The sequence below is a fragment of the Parasteatoda tepidariorum genome, chromosome 7, assembly GCF_982258835.1.
Source record: "Parasteatoda tepidariorum strain Cologne lab strain chromosome 7, Ptep-v5.0, whole genome shotgun sequence".
Taxonomy (NCBI): domain Eukaryota; kingdom Metazoa; phylum Arthropoda; class Arachnida; order Araneae; family Theridiidae; genus Parasteatoda; species Parasteatoda tepidariorum.
This window is the reverse complement of record NC_141761.1, coordinates 57,802,131-57,824,738: the sequence shown is the minus strand read 5'-3', so window position 1 is coordinate 57,824,738 and position 22,608 is coordinate 57,802,131. Positions and strand designations below refer to the sequence as shown.

The window sequence follows — 22,608 nt, the reverse complement described above, 5'->3', positions numbered from 1 at the left end:
CTCGTTTGATAGCTGCTCATAATTCCATTGTATGAAGTTTTTGGGAACTAAGTTTAAAAATTGACGTAATATTATAATTAATCGATAAAAACGTAATAAATTTAAGTGATATAATTTAAAAAAAACCTTAATTCTTATATTATAACAACAATTTATGTTACTTGTAAAAATAACTTCATTTTCTCTGAAAATGTTTCATTAGTAAAACTAATATTTTCAAGTCATCTCAAATTGTCAGGATCCAAGAATTATAAACAAAAGTAATCCCGAATAAACCTCGAAAAAATTCTAATATACTATTTATTCATATGCTCTTTAATCCCCCTCCCTATTATTTCCTGTTATAAATATGTAATTTTTATTTTCACAATTGCATTATTTAATTATTATTTACTTTTATGCATCGCAAATAAAAGTGTCTTAAATAAATATCGTAATGCTATGACTGTCAAAATTAACTCAGCAAAATCTAAACTACAAAATAAAAATTTAAATTTTTTTATTTCGTATTGTTAACTAACCTGATTCAAAATCTCCCATTCTCCAGTAGTTGGCAGCGTTAACGTGGGCCGAGATTAACCACAAAGATCGATAGAGTGACTTAAAATATAATAAACAAATCAATGTTGGAATTTAAAAAGCAAACTGAAACTGATTTACTAATTTTTTTTAGAACATAATTTAAGAGAAAAACAAACGTTTAGGCTTCGTAAGAAAACGAGTTGTTTTGGATACAGATAATATTCCCTGTTGCTAGAGGACACTAGTGACACCTAGTGACATGATAAAACCAAATATCCCAATCAATATAATTTCAAACTAAGATTATGAAAAGAATTCAAGATAAATTTATCCAAAAAAACAAAACAGTGTTGATTTCTCTAGCTTTTAACTTTCACTTTTTACTAATGAAAACGATAAAAAACAATCGAAATATCGTCAACAATGAAACGAAAATTTGCTTTCCTGATATTTGCTTGACCACTAAAAATGCTCCCGAAAATCGTTTGCAGTATGTAAGGCGGTCTTTTCACCACAGCGCTCCTGTAGCCTTCCGCAAAATCGAACACGATGCTATTCTAGCTATTAAAAATATTCAAACGACAATGAGAAAAATACTGTTGCTTCAAAAATAAAATAACTTAATAAGTAGTTTTTTTTGTGAAGATATTTTCGATTTTTTATCTTTTTTAAAAAAGAAATGTAAGCAATGAGGGAAAAAGTGGGAGGAGTTAAAATACGGATGATGTTCGCGGAGGGAAACTAACATAATGAGGGGCGCTCCGGTCCGCTTTTATCGTGCTGTGCGCTGCCTTGGCCTGACATTTAGTTCCTGACTGATCCAGAAGGCAGTTGTGTTGTGTTTGATAGTAGCGACTTCGGCAGCAATTTCGTTGTTTTTTTAATTCATTCTGATTTTTTCGGAACCGTTTTTCCTTTTTACTATTTCACATTTCTAACTACATACGTAGAAATTATCAGTAATAGTTAGCTGGTTATATCTTCTTATAAAGGACTTTTGACGAATTTTTAGCGAGTTTCTACACTTTGAAGAAAGTAGAAAACGATTTCCTTTAATTCAAACCGCAGTTTTGGTTTGAGATCTCTTTAATTTATTTAGCATTAGAAAGTTGCCAAGTTGCAAGTTTGGCGATAAATGTTTCCAGCCTTTTAAGAATTAAAACTTCAGTTTGCTGCTTTTAACAAATTGAGCTCGCTAGCTTAATCGTAGTATTTATATAACTTATACATAACTTTGTGAGAACGTTTTTAAACGTTAACTTTATATTTTTGAAAACTATTTTCAATCTTCAGTGGACGTGGCATCCAATATCAAAGTGAAGCAACTACAACAGAAAGGTTAGTGTTTATTTATTATCTTCCATTTTAAATCTTGAGTATTTAATATTTTTAACCTTAGTTTCAGAATAAATGTAAATTGTACTTTTCGGCTTAGGTTGCAAGTTAGGGTTTACAAAACTAGTTAGCGACTCACTGTTGTTGTAAAGATTAAGTTAAAAAACATTTGTATTTAATACTTAAAACTTAACTTTTAATTTATTTTGTAAACCGTGTACGTTTATTAAAACTTTATTTAAGAAACTTCTAAATTTATGCTTATATTTTTTTTGGATGAATCTTAAAATTTTCGCTCTGAATTGAAACATTTAGAGCTATTTTGTGAATATCTTTGAATTAAGTGTATACGATTCATATTAGTATTTATATTTTTAATTCCTTAAAGACAGCTCGTTAAGTTTTAATTAAAATTGTTTAATGATGAGTGTGCGATTGTGTTGACGTATAATTGTTTATTAAAAAAATAAATTTCAGGGAAATGGAAAATTACGAGGTTGCATAATTTTAGTTTGATATATATTGTTAAATTAGCTTTTCCGCTCACCGCTTTAGATGGCAATTTAAGGATTCATCGATATTTGCAGTCTCTTAAAATCTGATAAAAGTTGCTTTTCCGCATAGCGTTGAAGTTGTCTATCTGTTTTCTTTCTTCTCTTGCTAATGCCTAGCAGTGAAAACACGTACACATCGATTTTTCCGCAGAAATAGGTAGAAATCTTTACCACAAAAATGAGTTAGAATTATATCCTTTCTTTTAGTTATGAAATTATACTTGTTTACAAAGAAGTTACGTTTACTTACATGGTGATTTTAGTTTAGCTAATATTATATATCTAGAATCAGCGACTTGTTTGATAAATCTAAATCTGGTCATAAAATATAAAAATATGTTAGACGTAATGCAGTGCTAATTTTGGTCTTGCTGATTGTTGAAGTTGACGTGAAAGCATGTACAAAAAGAAAAAAAGAAAACTTGTAAAATTTAACGAGATTTGAATGCAATATGCTTAAGTTTTCTGAAATAAAAAACCGTGGTCTATATACATTTTTATCGTTTAAATAAATATGTGACTTAATTTATGCTGGATTATAGTGCAGGTAAAAAATGAATATCTGTCACTTTTTTGAGTGAGAAAGTTATTTGCTTCACTTTCGATTTTAAGTAAACAGATGGTCACGCACTTTTTAGAGTTTGTTGATAAAAATGACAGCTGTTGTTAATCTCTCGCAGGGACGACAATTTTACTGCACTGTATGCATTTATTGAATTTATGCTAATGACTAGATATAAAATAAAATATTTTTACAAAATAACAGCTACAGGGAATCTAAATTAGTTTATTTAAAATCTAAATTGGAATTTTATTGGAGACAAGCGATAAACAGTTAGTCATTGTTGATTGGATGATGGATTTTAAAATTTTTTATGTATTGTCTGAATAAGTTTTATTCATATCATCATTAAATTCTATTTAAATCTATAATTATTCATCTAGTTCTGAATTTTTAATTTTATTTATAATCTAGTAAAAACTATAATTTAGCATCATACAATTTTTATTTTCTGTAATTGTAATTTTTTATTAAACTGATTTATTTGAACTATAAACGTATTAGGTTAACGATTTAAAGGCCAACACTGAACATATTAATTTTTATATCATCTGTTGTTAATATAAGATTGCAATTATGTATTAGTCACTTAATGATATGCTTATAAAAGCTTTGGATATTTTAAGATAATGTATAATTTAAAATCTGTTAGGAAAATTAACAATGAAACAATCGCCTTGATATGATACACAAGTAATGTTTTTTTTTTTTTTTTTTTTTTTTTGAATTAATAAAGTTTAGCGTATGTGAATGATTCATTTTATTTCCGAATTTTATCTATGTTTTTGCTCATATATCAAATTTGCAAATTAAATATTAATTACATATTTTGGTACTTCAAATAAAGTCAGAATTTATATAAACAGTGGTGAATGCTATTGTGTTGATTATATATAGATTGACAACTTTTTAGATCTATCAGATTATGTTTTCTGAAAACTGAGTTAAGATTAAGAGTGAACTTTTTAATTAAATTAGGAAGCATTAAACTGTTAAATTGCAAATTAAAATTTATCAATTAATTACGAAATTATCAATCTCAAAATGTAAAATTTAAGTCAAAAAATAAAGTAAATGGCACTGCAAAGCATATATTTGATATATTTTTGTACAATTTTGCTCTGCTTTCTGATAACAATTTCTGATAAAACTTTGCAACAATATGACTATTTTTGTTTGCTTTTTTAGAATATTGATTTTAGAAGTTTGGCGTTTGAAATCGTTAAGAAAAAATTTGCCCTTATGCAATTAAAATTGCACTTTTTTTAAATTTCTCGTAATTTTAATGTTATCAGGGGTCTGTTTAGAAGAAATTTGGGTCCGTTAACGGACCCTTCACATAATATCTTTTCATAAAAACGGACCCTTCACAAAATGATTTTTCTTTTAATCGGATCCTTCACAAATTTGTTTATCTTCATTATTTTGTTAATCGAATAAACCCTTTCCAGTGCAAAAAACAAAGATGGATGTAAACGAATTTTTGTTTTCGGCAGACGCTTCTTCCTTTATTCGTCCGAAATTAATATTCTGCGTTCAGCAGTATAGGCTAAATACCAAATATTTGTATGTTGCATCTCTAATTTAGAAGCAGCAATTGTTTATTTTTTAAAATTTAAGTTCTTTAATTATAATTTTACAGTGTTGAGCATAATCTTGTATGTCTTTACAATTTAAAAACTCCTTGAAAAAGTTGTTTTTTTGCAATAACGGACCCTATTTGCACAAATTCATAAAAGCGGACCCTGGTTGAAAGAATGTAAGTAATTTCTTCACAATTTCACGAAACACGGACCTTTCACAAAATGTCTGGACAGACCCCTGGTTATTGTCCCATGCACTTTTACTGTGACTTCCCAATGTCTTCGTTATAGAGGGATTTTGCGTCACTGTGCGTTAAGCAGCTAACTATTTGAATGAGAGTACAACTGCATTATTACCAAATTAGTAATGTGGATTCAAGCCCTTAGGAAAGATGCAAATTGGCTTATATCTTTTGAGATTAAATAGGCATATTTTAGCATAGCTACGATAGTTAAATTACGTGATATCTTATCTTACCAGCAGATACATGAAAGCATTTTTTAATTTAACTTAATGATTTCCTTAAAGATTTAATTAACATTGTGTTGATTTAATCATCCCGTAAAAACCATAAATGTAACTCAATCTTTTTGTATTTTTATATAGCAGATATGAATAAATTTAGATATGTGGGAAGTGTACGGGACGTTTTTCCCCTTCAATTATTTGTGCTGTAAATGCTTTTACTGCTTGTGAAACTTACGACCCACATATAAACTGTATCCTATTAGAAATCATTTAATCTCTACGATATAACATTTTAAGGTTTAAGTAATAAGCATATTTGACAAATTCTGTTGATGTTTAATTCTTTGTTTCATAACCTTCTATAAAGTTAAGTTTGTATGAATAGTTAAATTAGCTATTTTTTATTTTTCTGTTAAAGAACTTAGTTATACAAATGACCAAAGTTGGATAAAATTGCAAATTTTCAGTGAATACAATCTAAATTAAAACCAGCAAGCATTGATATTAACTCTTGCAACTAGTTTGAACATTTTCGTCGCCACCTTTGTTTGAAGAACCATAGATGTTTTTTTAAAAAATGTTCAAATATTATGGAACTCTAATGATTCATACTTACAGGGATACGTTTGGTAAAAAGTAAATGTTAAGTGCAAAACACTTTTTAAATTGAAAAACTACCAGAAATTTGAGCAAGAAGAAAAAATTATGTAAGAAGTATTTATCCACAGGATTTTATGAACGTGATAATAAAAATGTCGATGTGCGAGAATTTATTTAAACTGAAATAGTTTAAATGTATTGATGTTTGATTTTAAGATCTCTTGAATACGAATCTTGATATTTGTTTCTATAATCGCGTGAATACGAATTCCGATGTTTAAGTAACTTGAACACGAATCATAATGACTTTTAAAACGCTATATTTGATATGTAATAGTGAAAATACGAAACATGATCCTTTATCTTAAATCGCGTAGATAGAAAACATGATATTTGATTTTAAATCACGTGAATTTAGTTTGCAATGGTGGAATAAGCGTAAAAATGAATTTTTTCTGGGGAATTCATAAAAGTAACTTTCATTGAAGAGGCGGATTTTTTCTTCTTTAGTAATAGTAAAAAATTAAAAATATAAAGTAGTAAATATATTCCGCTAAGGTAGCAAATATTTCGCGAACGTCGATCGTGCATATTATACAGATCTGCGAGTAACCCAAGTATCTAAAGTGACCAAACGTTTGGAAACCCAGACTACTTGCAGACAAGTATATTGATCTTTCGCAATGAAGTCTTAACTCACTATATTAAGTTTTAATACAAGCGATTATTTTTTATATATAAAATTTTTTACGATATTAAATTTATAAAACTACTTTCAATGAAAATTTAGTTCGTAGATGCAATGAAATCTAAAACATAAACTGCCAATTTAAGTTTGCCTAAAAAATCAGCGTATTCATTTTAACTTATAAATTAGAAGAGTCTGGCTATGAAATTATCGAAAATTAAAGTGTTAGATTATATTTCCTTACTTTCATATCATTCATTATCCGTTTTAAGTGGGAAGTTGTACGTTTAAAAAGGAAGGGAAAAAAATGTCACGAAGCCGTTAAGATGACTTAAACCTTTAAAGTTTGCTAAGAGGTCTTTCTAGATTTTACCAAAAATATTCCTTGTAATTGTTCGTTGTACCTTTCTTTTATTAAGCATTAATGTAGATGGTATTGTGAAATTTTTCGTTATTTGACATGAAAATATAACGTATATTGGTTATGGCGAGAAACGTTTAAGTTTAATTCGTTATATATATTTACCCATTTTGTTTCTGTTAAGAGTAAGTCTTCAAGCGTTTACTTGCATTGAATTTTTTGCTTTTAATACTACAAATTTTAAATGATAGATTTGCAAGGAAGCAGAGTGTAAATTCAATGGAATATTATTGTTTTTAGATTAAAATTAATTCCTCTGAAGTATTTTGACTTGCTTAAAAGTCTTATTTGTGACTCCATACCTTATTACTTGGAAAATACATTAAGTTTTCATTCGTTAAAACCAATTTTTAGTCCTGTATGCAATATGGTATTTACATTTGATATACATCTTTTTGCTGATAACGTTTTTCGAGATTTATTTTTTTTATTTTTTATGGAGCAGCATTCACTCATTTTTCTTAAAAATAAAAATAAAAGCTAATACTATGCGTGCAAGAGTTTATTTTTTTCGGAAAAGAAAAATGAAGTTCGTCTATAGTTAGAATGAATTAATTTCAAATTATCTTTGGTTTCAATTTAATATATTTCTGTTAAATTCATAACGATTTAAAATATGTTCCCATCAATTAAGAAAAGCACAACCAAATTCTAAAGATCGCTCAGAATGGTGGAAATAAAGCAGATACACAAAAACCTTCCACTTAATCTCGAATAAAAATTATCGCACTTACTAAGAGAATAAGTAATCCGTGTTTTAAGTGGAGCATTTCACCTGCGGTTGTAATCTGCTTATACCTTAAGCAGATTTTTATTTTTAAGGCTTCCCTCTGTAATGAAAGTTGACAAGTACTTTAGGAGGAACGACCTTCTAAAAGTTGGATCTTTTAAGCTTTTTAGTTTTGAAAATTTGTTAATATTGAATGCGCTGCTTTTTAAAGCCTTTTGAAACTTTGTTTTGAATAGTGGCAGATTTTTTTTTTAACTTTATGCAGTGCTTGGTTTTTTTACTGAACATAATTGGTATTTGAAAAATAATATATCGAAATATATATATATCGTAATATATATATATCGTAAGAACCCTCGAACATTTCATTTGACTTAAAATCGGATGATTCTCGCTTTACTAATTTGTTCTAATAATGCACAGATATTGAATTTTTTTTTATCATTTACTATGTTAAATAATTTTTTTAAAAATATAATAGGAACATTCCAGGTGTGTGGATAACGTAAATTGTTTCTTTAAAAACGTGACTATCTATTAATGTCTAAAATGTCATATGTATTTTATCCTAAAACAGATATTTTGTTTAGTTTTATAACTTCTTTCTAAACTTGCCTTTTTTTCAAATTAACTTTTCGGTATATTTTACCATCATAAGTAGAGGTATGTTTAGAAGAAATTTGGGTCCGTTAACGGACCCTTCACAAAATATCTCTTCATGAATACGGATCCTTCATAAAATATTTTAACTTAAAAACGGACCCTTCACAAATTTTTTTTATCTTCATTATTGTTTTGTTAATCGAATTAACCCTTCCCTGAAGGGGGGGGAGTAAGACGGATGTAAACTAACTAAATTTTGTCTTCGGCAAACGCTGCTTCCTTTATTCGTCCGAAATTAATATTCTGCATTCAACAGTATAAGCTAAATACCAAATATTTATTTGTTGCATCACTAATTTAGTAGCTGCAATCGCTGTTTATTTTTTAAAATTTAATTTCTTAATTATAATTTTACTGTGTTGAGCATTATCTTGTACGTCTTTACAATTTAAAAACTCCTTGAAAAAGTAGCATAACGGATCGGACCCGATTTGCACAAATTCACGAAAGCGGACCCTGGTTGAAAGAATGTGACTCAACGTTTATTTTATATTCACAAATTATGAGTAATTTTTCACAATTTTACAAAAAACGGACTTTTCACAAAATGTCTGGACAGACCCCTGATAAGACTTAAAACTTAAGCTGTTTCAAATGGCGAATTTAAGTTTTATTAAATTGTTACATTGCTTCCAATTACTCAGATATTTTTAGCACTATTTTCTTGGATAGTATAGGTAAAATATTTACATAACTCATTTGAAAGCAATATACAATAGCAACATAATTTTTATAACAATATGAAATCAATAAGTTTGTCTTTGGGTTTCAATGTTCCCAGAAGTAATGGTTTTGGTGGCAAAAAGTGACACAAACTTTTTTTGAGCTAAGTGTACTCGTTTATCAATTTTTTTACTCGTTGTTTTACTCAGGCATGATAATTTATATACATTTTGTTTAAGTTATCCTAACATTAAAAAAAAAAAGGAAGCAATACTAGCCAGCCTTAAATGTTTGATCGCAAATCAGAGGTCTGTTTAGAAGAAATTTGGGTCCGTTAACGGACCCTTCACAAAATATCTTTTCATAAAAACGGACCCTTCACAAAATATTTTGACTTAAAAACGGACCCTTCACAAATTTGTTTATCTTCATTATTATTTTGTTAATCGAATAAACCCTTTCCAGGGCAGAAAACAAGAAAGATGGATGTGAACGAATTAAGTTTTGTCATCGGCAGACGATTCTTCCATTATTCGTCTGAAAAATGAATATTCTGCTTTCAGCAGTATAGGCTAAATACCAAATATTTGTATGTTGCATCTCTAATTTAGAAGCAGCAATTGTTGTTTATTTTTTAAGATTTAATTTTTTTAATTATAATTTTACAGTGTTGAGCATAATCTTGTATGTCTTTACAATTTAAAAACTCCTTGAAAAAGTTTTTTTTCGCAATAACGGACCCTATTTGCACAAATTCATAAAAGCGGGCCCTGGTTGAAAGAATGTGAGTAATTTTTTCACAATTTCACGAAAAACGGACCTTTCACAAAATGTCTGGACAGACCCCTGCAAATAGTGAGCTGGTCTCTGCAAATTTACCCCTTTTTATATGTAATAAAATAGGTTTTTAAATGTGAGAGTAACTAATCAGAGTAACTTCAAATTCATATTTTAATGCCGTTAATGAAAATATCTTTAAAAGTATATTAATTTGTATCAGATGTAATATTGTATTAGATTATTTTAATTCATAATAGCGTACTTTGTTTTTTTATGCCATAAATAGACATTTAAGACAAATATTAGTCTTATAATCAGCATCCGTATTGTTGAAATTTTTCATATTGTACGCAACCTGTTACCCTTGAATAGCCTATGTGACCTGAGTGCTTAACAAAAATAGGCGAGGATAGACTACGTAACTAGCAGATTTATTTAAATTTTTTATGTCAAATTTCCTAGATGAAAATTTAAATTTTGAAATTTTACGGTTCATTTACTATCTCTTGAAACGTAATTTTTTTTATAAAATGTTACGCTAGAAAGTTGATAACAAATACAGGGAAATTAAGTAGATGTCATTTATTTTCGCGTAACATTGAGAATCTTTTTTTTTTTTAAATTTGTGCTGTAATTCAGATTTTAATCTAAAATTATTAGTTATATTTCTGCAAATATTAAAAACCATACAGTACTATACCTTTTAAAATTTCATGCAAATTTATATTATTTTACTTAGAAATAGTTAATTAAAACTGTATTCATTGCGGCATCGAAAGTCAATACTTATCGCTTCTCTTCCGGAAAATGTTGTGCGGCCCTTAACCAGGGTCTGTTTAGAAGAAATTTGGGTCCGTTAACGGACCCTTCACAAAATGATTTTTCTTTAAATCGGACCCTTCACAAATTTGTTCATCTTCATTATTATTTTGTTAATCGAATAAACCCTTTCCTGGGCAGAAAACAAGAAAGATGGATGTAAGCGAATTAAGTTTTGTCTTCGGCAGACGATTCTTCCATTATTCGTCCGAAATGAATATTCTGCGTTCAGCAGTATAGGCTAAATACCAAATATTTATGTTGCATCTCTAATTTAGAAGCAGCAATTGTTGTTTATTTTTAAAAATTTAAATTTTTTTATTATAGTTTTACAGTGCAGAGCATAATCTTGTATATCATTACAATTTAAAAACTCCTTGAAAAAGTTTTTTTTTTTTTTTTTTTGCAATAACGGACCCTATTTGCACAAATTCATAAAAGTGGACCCTGGTTGAAAGAATGTGAGTAATTTTTCACAATTTCACGAAAAACGGACCTTTCACAATGTCTGGACAGACCCCTGAAGACACGGGTGTGCTTTTTATATCTATTTTTTTACTCTATTAGTAAGCAAAAATACATTTCAATATTTTTTAATTATAAAATTGTCTAATAGTTACTAAAACATCTTAAGATATTGATGCGAATATGATTAAATAATCTTAAGTCCAAAAAAGCAGTTTGAAGTATTTTCTTTTCATTCAGATTCAAAAAGTATTGATTTTGTAAATGTCAAACTATAAATTGATTTTGTTTGTTTTTGATGATGAATTATAGGTATTATAGGTTCCTTTTAGGTATAGATAACTGCAAATAAGTACTAAATTTTTGTTTGGAAGATTTTACCTTTAACCGAGAAATGTTGTATTTCATAACCACGAATTATTCAAATGTTTAATAAATTTTCCCCTCATTTTATTTTTAGTAGAGGAAGATAATTTTCGAATAGATTTAAGTTTCGTCAAATGACCTTAACACGTTCTCTTATCTTTTTTAAGCCCTTTAGTTCATAAGTTTTTTACACCCTTAAAAATGTTATTCACATTTTATATAAACGTATTTTTAATTTTACCCTATTCACGTTAACTGAAGTAGTAGTTGTTCAATCTCCGCATTTCGGCAACTGTTAAAATTTGCCTTGTCAAAATTTTATAAATTTAGTAACGTATATATATCCGAGTGAGCAATGCAGTTTTGCCTACCCGGAAGTTCTGGTTAAAATGGAAGTGGAATAATAGTACATTTTTAAAAGTTGGCCTGGGCTTTTATTAGCTGGTCTATTGTCTGTTTTTAGTTTATATAGAGTCGTAGTAAAAATGATTTTAAATGAAAGCTCTTAAGTTATCACTACCATTTTAAAAATTTGCGAAATAAGCCCAAAACTAAGAATTTCGGAGAATATGATGGTGTAAAATTTGGAAATTAATTTAAATATTTACTTATAACTATTAAGGCAATATTTATTTTGGCTTCCTGCAAGGATAATTTTGCCTGTTGATAGCGAAAAAATTGAATTGTAATTGCAGACAGAATTATTTTCTCTATTTTACCAGAGCCTAAACTCACAATTGTCAAATTATCTTGCTTTTTCTAAGTAGGAAATTTTAGTATGTAATAGCGATCATAAATTAAATGTCTAAAACTGCAAAATTAATAATATAACTGGATGCTTATATGTATTTTGCGTAAGATTTTATTTAATATTTGAAGTAGCAGTAAAATATGTAATAAAATATAATTTGAATTATATTTGACCACCACTATTTATAAATTATAAACGCATGTGTAAATGTGTGATAATCATATGATAGGATGTTTTAGCTTTCAAGTTAAAATATATTTCTATCTGTAATTTAATTTCACTAAAAATGACCTCTAGGAAAAACCATAATCGGAAAGATTAAAAGCAGGCTGGTATGAAATTGTATTCCAAAAATTAGAATTTTTAATTTTGAATTAATAAATAGAAAGTAAAATCTTGCAGAATAATTGGCAGTTATGAATTTATAGTACTGATCTTTAAATTATAGAAATCTTACTTTAAAGGAAATATTAATGGCTTAATTTCAAGAGTTTTTAAAAACAAATTGTGATTTTATTTTTTAAAACACCGTTGCTTTGCTTTTCGCAGCATTTTATCTTCATATTTTGAGATAGTAATATGCCCGTATTAAAGGAGGAAAGTAAAATTTTACTTCAATGCTAATTTTAGATTAAATAATTTTTATTAAAGTCTGATTCAACTATTTTAAAGATTTGCATTGCTTGCAGAATAGTAACGTACCAATTTTTTTCCGGAGGATTATTCCAGCTGCTGTGGTCCCCAGACGTTTTCCCCATTTTATTCCAAAGTTCTTTTCGGCAGAAGGGCAAAGCGTACTTACATTGTTCTCTTTTCTATGGGACCCCCTCCCCCTAGAATTTTTTTTATGCGTTGCTCACGCGCACACAAAGGGCCAAACGCAATTCAATGGGGAGTTCGCCTCGTGCCACGTGGCAATTGTTAGTTCGCTTTCCATATATATTTTCAGTCTATCCTGAGGTCCCAGATACGTGAGGGATGGTATAGGGAACTTTCCCATTTTCAGTCAGAGGTTTTTTTTTTACTGCTAAGGTAGTTTCGATTTCCCCTTCTATTTTTTCCTCATTTTTTAGTTTGTTTCGGTTAGGTCAAGGATTCATCAGTTTTGTTAGAGCCATTAATTTTGAGCAGTTGTAGCTGTCGTCGAAAAAAAAAAATGCTGTTATTTCCTTTAGCTTTCCGCGGTCAAATATTAGATATTCAGTTGCACCTTGCTTTCATTGCTTAGTTGCTCGACGTCACTAGGAATATTTCTAAACTCTGTAAAGTTTTTTATATGTATTTATTTATATTTTTATATATTTTTGTGATCTGCGTGAAACAGCCGATCTGATTCTGAGTTAACGACTATTAATGTTTAAATTCGTACCCTTGTAATTTTGAACCCTACCTCGGCGAGAACTCCTGGATTAAGCATTTTTACAAAATAGCCTTTGTAAAGGACTTTATAATGGGGACTCGTATTTGAGTTATATTGCGACTGAAACCACGAAAACCTCCCACGGTTAGCCTGACGGCTATGGGTTCTAACCCGTGATCAGTCTACCTAATATTTTACTTCAGTATTATGGTCGGTATGAGCTAGATGCATAATTTCTATCGATCAGCCTTCGCTGGGATTCGAACCTGAATCGCCTCATAGGGAAGCAAGCGCTCCATCCCAGAGTCCCCTCGTTTTTTAAATTCATTTAGTAACGTTAACAAGCTTCTTCCTAAATTTAGTCCACTATTGATACAGTTTATTGACACGCATGCAAGTTGCCTCAGTTTATTAACGCCTATTAAAGCTGGTTTTAAACATTATTAGAAAAAATATATTTACAAAGGCTGCTCTACAAACTTTATACTTTGTAAAAAAATATTTTCTAGTGGTAACTAAATTTGTTTCAATGTATTTTTTTCTGAAATTAGATCTAAAGTTAGTTTCCGTACCACTATTTGTAAATGATTCAAAATTTTATATAAAACTCCACTTTTTATAGATTTTTAACTTTTTTAAACTACATTTCAGATTTTAAATACTTAATTCAGATTTACTTAATTCAGATTTACTTAACATATTAAATGTTTTTAGAAATATAACTTGAAAGTTTCTACTAAGCTCAAATTTAAAACTTCTCACCACATGCCTTACGATAACATTAGCTTTCAAATAATTTTCTGTGTGCACCACAATCCTGACTTAATAATTTGATCCTTGCGTTACTTTTTAGTGTAATCAAAATAAATGATCGAATGAGTAGAAAATGTGGGAAAAAAATTAATTTGAAATTTCGCACCAAATGTCGAAACAAACTAAACTAAGTTTTAATCAATGCAATTCAATTCAACTTATATCGAAAACATTTTATGTATTGTGGTTAGTCATTATAAAAAGAAATAAGGTTTATTTGTTACGCTAATGTTGAGTTTAATTAAGCTTATTTATCTAAATCAAATTTTTAATAAACTTTTAATTTTTTAAACAAATTTGACAAATGATACTTTTTAAAAATTTAAACGTTTTTTTTTCTTCGGAAGTTTGACTTTCCACTATATTTCTATTGTATACCTTGGAAGAAGATAACTCCTGATAGATAAGATAGGTACTGGTGGAAGATAACTGCTTGCATTCGAGCGAGAATGTTATTCTTACGCAAAATAATGTAACATTATAAACACACGCTTATTTTAACTGCCCGAAAAGAGAAGCTTTTATTTTAAATTGCAAATTAATTGTACTAGTACTAAAAAAATTGTTCACAAACTCTGTATAAAACAACCATTTTTTTTAGTTGTACGAAACTGCAGCCTTAGCTCAAAATTTTATCTTGTAAATACTTGTATTATGTTCATATTAACATCATAGAAAACTCTTACTGAAATACCTATTAGCCCCTTATTAATTTTGTTTCAATGTTTCAAAAATAACCACTCATAATTTGAACTAAATTTGCCAGCAAACATTTTTTTTCAGGTAAAATGCTAATATAAATTTTTTAAAAGTGTTTCTTGTAATTGCTTGAATTTTTTTATAATTATCAAAATTCATAAAATCACCAGCTTCGTTTTTTTGTTTTTAAGTGAATTTAGTTTTTTTCGGTCTGACCAAAGATAGACCCATCTATTTTTAGATTGAATTCTTATTTCTAGGTATTATTACGTTTAATGCTTAGTAATCGGGAATCATTTTGAGTTGTATAAAAATACGGAGAATATGGAACACTCTGCAATCTTTTTTTAAAAACACTCAAAAATTAATCTAAAATTTGAGTCTGGATCTACGTTATAAATATAATTTTTATTAATTTTTTCAGTTTATTATATTTAATATTTTTTTCATATTTGGTAAAACTATGATGTGGTAATGATTATTTATTTTTGGAAATATTAAATAAGGGTCATTAAGGAAAATTTGGGTCTCTTAACGGACCCTTCAGAATTTTTCGTTATAAGGGACTGGTCTTAATATTGCAAATCCTATTTATAAAATTTTTTCTTAATTTTGCAGAAACTAATCTTCCATGAACCCAGTTTTAATGCGTGTGTTTTTCTTTTATTACAAGTTCTTAAAGGTTTCCACTTGCTACGATTAAAGAAAAGTCCCAACTCAAATACTCAGATTCAGGGTTGGAGTTTTTGCCGGCAAAAAGGGTTTTTTGCCAGGACAGTGGCAAAAACCTGGTAAAAACCGGCAAAAACTGGTAAAAACCGGCAAAAACCAAATTATCTAAATTGCTGATTAAATAATTACAAAATACTTGAAACAAATTTAAATCAATCATAAGGAATAATAATTTTGATACATTACATGAAAAAATTATTTTTAACATATTAATAATTAATATAAGGGTAATAATTTTTAAAAGATTGAAAGTTTTTGATCTCTTTTCATTTTAGAATCCTAAAATAAATGTTTCTTTTAACAAATAAATAAATATTATTTTTATAATATTATTTATTATAAAATTTTTTATTTATTATTTGTACAATAATTAACTACACATGCTGATAGATATTTTATGCTTTAAATTATAGTTATATTAATTTAAAATAAGTTCATTTCACTGGAAAATAGGGAATAATCACAAATTTTCCAATCAATAATGTTTTAAACTACTAAAATGATATATTATTGCATTATCATTCAATTATGGAATAATAATTTTGTTAATTTTTTTGTAATTATTTATATTCATAGTATATATTTCAATTTTGTATCAAAAATGTGTTTTTGTCCTCTCATCATGGAAAATATAGGTTTTTGCCACTTTTTGCCAATTTGCTTGGCAAAAACCTCTCTTTGCCAGGACGGTTTTTACCGGTATTTACCATGGTTTTTTCCACCTGCGGCAAAATCTTGCCAACCCTGCTCAGATTTAATGTTAATTTTGCAAACTTTAGCTAGTATTACAATTTTCTAATTTAAAAATATTTCTCCTTGTGATTGCTAGGGTAAGGCATTTTTATTTTAACAAAGTAATAAAATATTTTGTCTCTCATTAAAGTAATTTAAACAGATATATATATATCATCTGTCGGACAGATGACTAATTCCTAATATTTTAAAATTCTTTGTCTCTAATTCTGCTATTGGCAGAATAGTCTCTGCGGCAATTTTAGATTCAAAAAGTTATTGATTCTTCAAATTCACGAAATGGGACTATTTACAGAAAATCAGGATAGGCTACTGATAAAATACGATAAATTCATGGTTATTTAAAGTGGGCATTAAACTATAGGGGAGAGTGGGGTCAATTGTAACAGGGTACGATTGTAACAGAGCAAAAATTTCGAGTGTCGGGTTCTAGATTTGGTTCCTAGGTGGCGCACAAGGTGCATTTAACAAATCTACATGTACACCCCTGATGGCAACCATTTTTATATACTTTTGAAAGAGTTACATCGCAAAAGACATTTTCACGCCACGCAAGTACTTTTTTTGGTATTAGAATATTATACTGTAACAAAGTAATTTTGTTTAAACAAATAAAAATTAGTAACCGAATATGTAAGTGGACACCTTAATTAACATTTCAATAAAAAAAAGATTAGCTTTGCTAATTAATTAGCATTGTTTTTAACAAATGAAGCTGAAATGGCGTCTTGGGGACAATTGTAACAATAAGTAAAGGGACGATTGTAACAGTTGAAAATAAATAATCCTATGTTTACAAACCATCACTTAACTCTTTAAGAACCACCAATAGTTTCCTATAGCATTTATATTATGTTGCATGTGCATTATTTTATTTGTCACCTTTCGCAGCATAAATTAAAATTTTTAACCCCTTAAAGTTAAAAGTTTAACCCTTTAGGTCTCTGTTCATTATTATTCTTACTCCTAAAATATCACTACTATTTTGATCAATAAAAAAATATATCACAACTATGATAATATGTATAATTAACTAAGTTTTAGTTGAATTTATGAACTGTTACAATTGACCCCGTAAGTGGGGACAATTGTAACAAGTGCACGACTGTCAAAAATTGTTAATAACTAATATAATAATATTTAAAATCAGGTATTTATTTTTCTTCTAGTAGAGGATAGTCTACTTTAGACGTCTGTCAATAAATACTAATAATATATTGGATTTTTTGTTAGTTAAAAATAGTTAAGTAAAAAATGTTACAATTGACCCCACTCTCCCCTACTTAAGTTTTTAACATATTGAAAATGACTAGTAAAATTATTAAATAAAAATAGCTCTAAATTTATACAAATATAAAAATTAACTTTTATGGACCTTCTGATCAGATTTCTCTACTATAATCTTATAAATAGTAAAATTATCTATTCATGGATAAAGTTTATCTCATAACGGTTTAAATTCTTTTATATAAGACTAGCTTTTTTATGTTAGCCAGCGTTTAGGTAATGAATCATAATACAGTTCAATGCTACGAGTAGTCAAAATTAGTTCCACACTTTGCAACATCCTGCTATTGTGCAAGGGTTCAAGGACCCCTTTTATTTAGGCCGCTTAGGCATCGAAAAAATAACCCTTTGACGAATATACTCCCCCGGAAGGGTTATCGTGGTAAGGGTCTCATTTTTCTTCTGGAAAAGATATCGGAGTCAAAGTTGTTCCCCTTCTTCGAAAACTTACTATGGAAGGTAGGTACCATACATCATAAGTTCTGAAAATTCTGAGTTGATTAATTGAACTTGCATTTAGATTTCTGCTTGGTAAACGATGTGTTTCTATAAATCTTCCTGCTTGCAGGCATAACTAAGTTTAGTAGTTATCTTGTTTTTTTTATCTTAATATTTCGAGAAAGTTTTTTTCGAAACAACCATAGTACTTGTAACAATGAATCTTTTGCGGGGCATTTGCTGTTAGTGTTATATTTTTTCTATTTCAAAATTGACAGTTCAGTTATGAAATCTTTTTGATAAATTCATTTGAATTATAAAATCGTTAAAATTAATGAATGCTATAGTAGGTGGTTTTTTAAGTTATATTTATTCATCCGCTGCATGCTATCCCCTCATAAACTGTTCGCAGTTGTGGTTTCTTAATTGGAGCCATTTTAAGTTTGTCGTATATATTTACAACGATGAGATTAGTTGCTATTCAAAATTAAACTCGTGGATTTTTTTTTATCTTATGTACAAAACGGAAAATTTTATGTTTTTTCTTTTAAATATATTAAATTGTTTGTAGGTAGAAATTGAATATTGTCTTTCTTATTCTGTAAGTTAAATTCAGGTACAAATTTTTGACCTGATTTTCCACTGAAGATTTATGAAACATGGGTTAATTTATTGGTAAATATATACTTTATGATACGTTGTGCTCTCGCTCGTTCTGATGGATTAGTTTCTAATAAATGGTAAAGAACAAATGGAGATTTGTCCGGCAAAAGACTTTATTTCTTATTTCGCTTCAGTCGATTGAAATAATAGATCGGATCCAGTTTAATCGAATGCAATCGATGTAAATAGTCAATTCTTAACGAGGTTTTAACCTCAATTGTGTTATGCGTAGTTTTGTTAACTACTCTATATGTATTCAAAATAACCAGAAGCGAAAAAAAAAATTTTTTAGGTACTGAATTTTATAGGTTAAGTGTTCTAGAATAAAATTACTGGGAAGACAAATAATGGACAACCACAAAGTACGTAATACTAATCTAAAAATGTCATTTTTGCGCATTGTGGTTTTGCTCGACCTTCCCAATCTATTTTTTGAGTTAATTAAAACTTTGAGATTTTAAAGCATTATGAAATTAAGAACATAAAGCTTTAACCTTTAAAAATTTATCAGTTACCATGACTTATACTATGCGTTCTATGTTTAGCTTAGATAAATGTTATGACCAGTATTTAAATTTTTTAAAAATTATTCATTGTGTATTTTTTAAAATTCGAAGTATTTAGGCTTCGCTTTAAATGATTGCTATATTTTCAGCAAAATTATTTCACCCCATATTTTTATTAAATTAACTTGCTTGTTACGACTTAAACTCATAATTTAAATTCATAGAATATTCGCATCCGTGTTTTAGAAAGCATATAGTATATGTGCATGTGATGTTTTTACCGGTATTTACCATGGTTTTTAATCTTGGGGAGGAACCTGTTTTCCCATGGTTTTTGGAATCTATTAAAATTTTCCTCCACAGTATTGTTTTGTAAAAACATTTTTCCTATCCTCCAGATAATTTGTTTCTACTATTTTTGTGAGCATTAAAAATAGTATTGTAACATTACAGTACAATATAATTTTAACCACTAATATTTTAAAATTTTCTTGATGTTTCTTATAAAAATATTTTTTTATTTGCCCTTTTTAACCTTTTTGATTTTTCTGTTATGGAGCAATATGACTCTTTTAGAATGCTCATTATAACAAGTACGACATATGAGATCCCGTTTAAAATGCTATTTAATTTACAGTGTTTATAACTAGTTAAAAATTTCTAGCCTTCCGCTATTGCGACAATTTTTTTTCATGTTTAAGTGAGCAATATTACTGGAAATAGTGATAATTGAGAATTTTTTTCAAAATTTCTGGTAGCAGTATAGAAGAGTGAAAAACTAATTTCTTAGTTTTCTCCTTCCAACCTGAAATGTGCAAACATTCGTCGGCAGCCGTTAGCTAAGTCTTAATCCCTAAATACCTCTGATATTTTTGGTAATTTAGCTACATGCATCTAAAGAATGCACCTTTTGTTGATCACAATCTATCATGCAGCCTGTTTTCCATCTTATAGCTAACTATTCAGATCAACATTCAATGTTATCAGTGAAGTCAAAAGCCATTGCACTTAATTTTATTTTTTCTTGATATATATATCTGAAATTAATATTAACTAATTACTAATATTAGCTATGATACGAAAACTATATATTGCTATCAGTTGTAAATAACAAGCCACTATATATGTAAAACGTGGATTAATATTTACGATTTTTTCCCATGGTTTTTACCATGCTTTTGTAAAAGCTGGTTCTTCCCGAGTAAAAAGCCAACCCGGATTGCTACTATACACACGTTATTTCAATTGTTTTAATAAATAATGGTGCTTTTCCATTTTTCATACTTTATTTACAACAAAAGCAATTGTTTGAGTTAAAATTTAACCTTCAACTATGATTCCAATAAAAATTTTCCTGCTACTAGGGCCAGTAGAAAAGTGAAATAAGAGAACATTTTGTTACTCTTCATTAAAGTTGTACAATTTTACTACTACAATCACATTTCTCAGAACATACCCATTCTTGATTCTATTTAGATAATAGTATTGTATACAAAATACGTGTTAAAATATTCTTGTCCGAAAAATTCATGCAGAGTTAAGAGGATAAGTGAAACGCCTCTTATTAAATTAGTCATACATTTGCTAACCTGCCTAATTCCCCGGTAATTGGTTGAAGATTTTCCCGAAATATTTGAAGTGGTTGCGAATTATATGCTTTTAATATATGATTTCAGCTGTTATTTTTCACTCTCATAAAAATCTAATAAACATGTTTGTTTTTAAAAGGAAGTGAAATTTTAATATTTGAATGCTGAAAAGTTATTTCACAACCATTTTAAATATTGTTGACGGTTAGAACTGAGTTGGCAGTTCTGCATTTAAGTTTAGTCTCACAGCTTCCTTACGTAGTTCAAATCAACTTATAAATTATTTCTTTCCAGAAAAGTTTTTGGTAAATAATTTTCAATTTTAGATCTTGACCATTGATTTTGAAGTTTTTCCGTTAGTTGAATTGCGTAGGGATTTCAATTTGTTGAAATCGGATTGCTTGAGGTCTTGGTAATTATAGTTGATATAATAAAGCACTTCAGTAGAGCTCAAATAGCTTTTGTCGAATTGTCAGCTTTCCGATTCACAATTTTTTGATGTTTTTTTGATAATTTAATGCTTCTAATGATTGGAAGCAGTGTTTACCAAATTCCGTCTATTAGATATTTACGCATATCACTTCATCCTTGGTATTTCAGAAAAGCCCAGCCCTCCTATGCTTTGGATAAAACGTGAGCTTTTTGGATATTTTTTTCCAGGAATATTTAAAATTTTTAACTCCATGTTATGTCAAAGCATTTTTTAGAAATTGCAGAATGACCTAATCTTAAAATATAATTTATTGAAAAAGTATATTTTGTTACAATGCAACTATTTTTAGAGGTTTTTAGATTTTTACACAATTTTTATTTCCTAACGATAGCTTGAATTTGCAATTTGACAAACTACAGAGTAAGGCAAACTAAGTTTAGAAACTGAAGATTAGGATTACAGTTTTTCATTGCATCAATAAAGTTATGGTTCAGAGTTGAAATAAAATTTAAAGTTATCATTTTACTTCGTTACCATTACAACTTAATCATTTTTTAAATCCTACCTAACTATTGGCTAATGTTATTACTTATTTTGGTGATAAGATTAGCTGAACCTATGTTTATCTGGGATATGATTTAATTTAGCATGATGACTTAATTGAGTTCTAAATAAACTTTTGTGCAGTAGTTCCTTAAATATTTATAAATTAACTAATTTGTATAGGAAAAACAAACATTCGGCTTATTGAATAGTTAGGAAGATAAGATTATAAATATTTAAACATTTGGTAAAAAGTAGAATATAAAAATGTATTTTTTTGTCCTACTTTACGAAGTTTTTTCGCTGATATTTTCTTTTTTTACTAGTACAAAAAATGTGAATATTAATTTCGTAATTTAGCTATAAAAGTAGAAAAATGTTTAGAACATCATTTAATTTCAAAGTAATTTTGAATGAAAATGCTAATTTAAAATGTATTTATTTAAATTTTATAATATGTAAAGATTGCATTAAGGACAATTAAATTACTGCTTCAAGCCCCATAAAAATTGCATTATAGCTTCATGTAAAATTGAAAATGTAATCATTTTTATATATGAAGTATTTTGATTTTAATTCTGTTATAAATCGACCTAAATATAAATCTGTAAAATTGAGCTCATATCAAAATTTTAGTTCTTGTAATGAAAATTAAATTAGCATAGTAATTGCAAATAAATTAAAATGCATTCGGAAAGTTCCATGAGCCAAATTTAAGGTGTCAAATTAATCTTACGTTATCCGGAAAACTGTTACTTATCCGGAAAAAGAAATTTGTTTATACTTTTTGTCAGAGAAATAAATCTTGCCTACCTTATTTT

At 28.3% G+C, this 22,608-nt stretch overlaps 2 protein-coding genes across 12 annotated transcripts in view; one reads left to right on the top strand and one right to left on the bottom strand.

Annotated features, from left to right (window-relative positions):
• LOC122269131 (cytosolic carboxypeptidase 6-like) overlaps positions 1-755 on the bottom strand; it is a 553,508-nt gene extending 552,753 nt beyond the window's left edge. Inside the window, exon 1 of the mRNA XM_043040819.3 lies at positions 522-755. Within this exon, the coding sequence (XP_042896753.2) occupies positions 522-540 (19 nt within the window). The 5' untranslated portion in view covers positions 541-755. The remainder of the gene's footprint in view (positions 1-521) is intronic.
• Positions 756-1,214: 459 nt separating this feature from the next.
• LOC107453796 (ELAV-like protein 4) overlaps positions 1,215-22,608 on the top strand; it is a 75,657-nt gene continuing 54,263 nt past the window's right edge. For 6 of the 11 annotated variants that reach the window (XM_087167876.1, XM_016070751.5, XM_016070750.5 and 3 more), the window contains exon 1: positions 1,322-1,860. The gene's annotated coding sequence lies outside the window, so the exon portion shown is untranslated. Of the gene's footprint in view, positions 1,861-22,608 lie in introns of all 11 variants that reach the window. The other 5 variants (XM_071183427.2, XM_071183424.2, XM_071183423.2 and 2 more) reach the window with 2 other exon arrangements.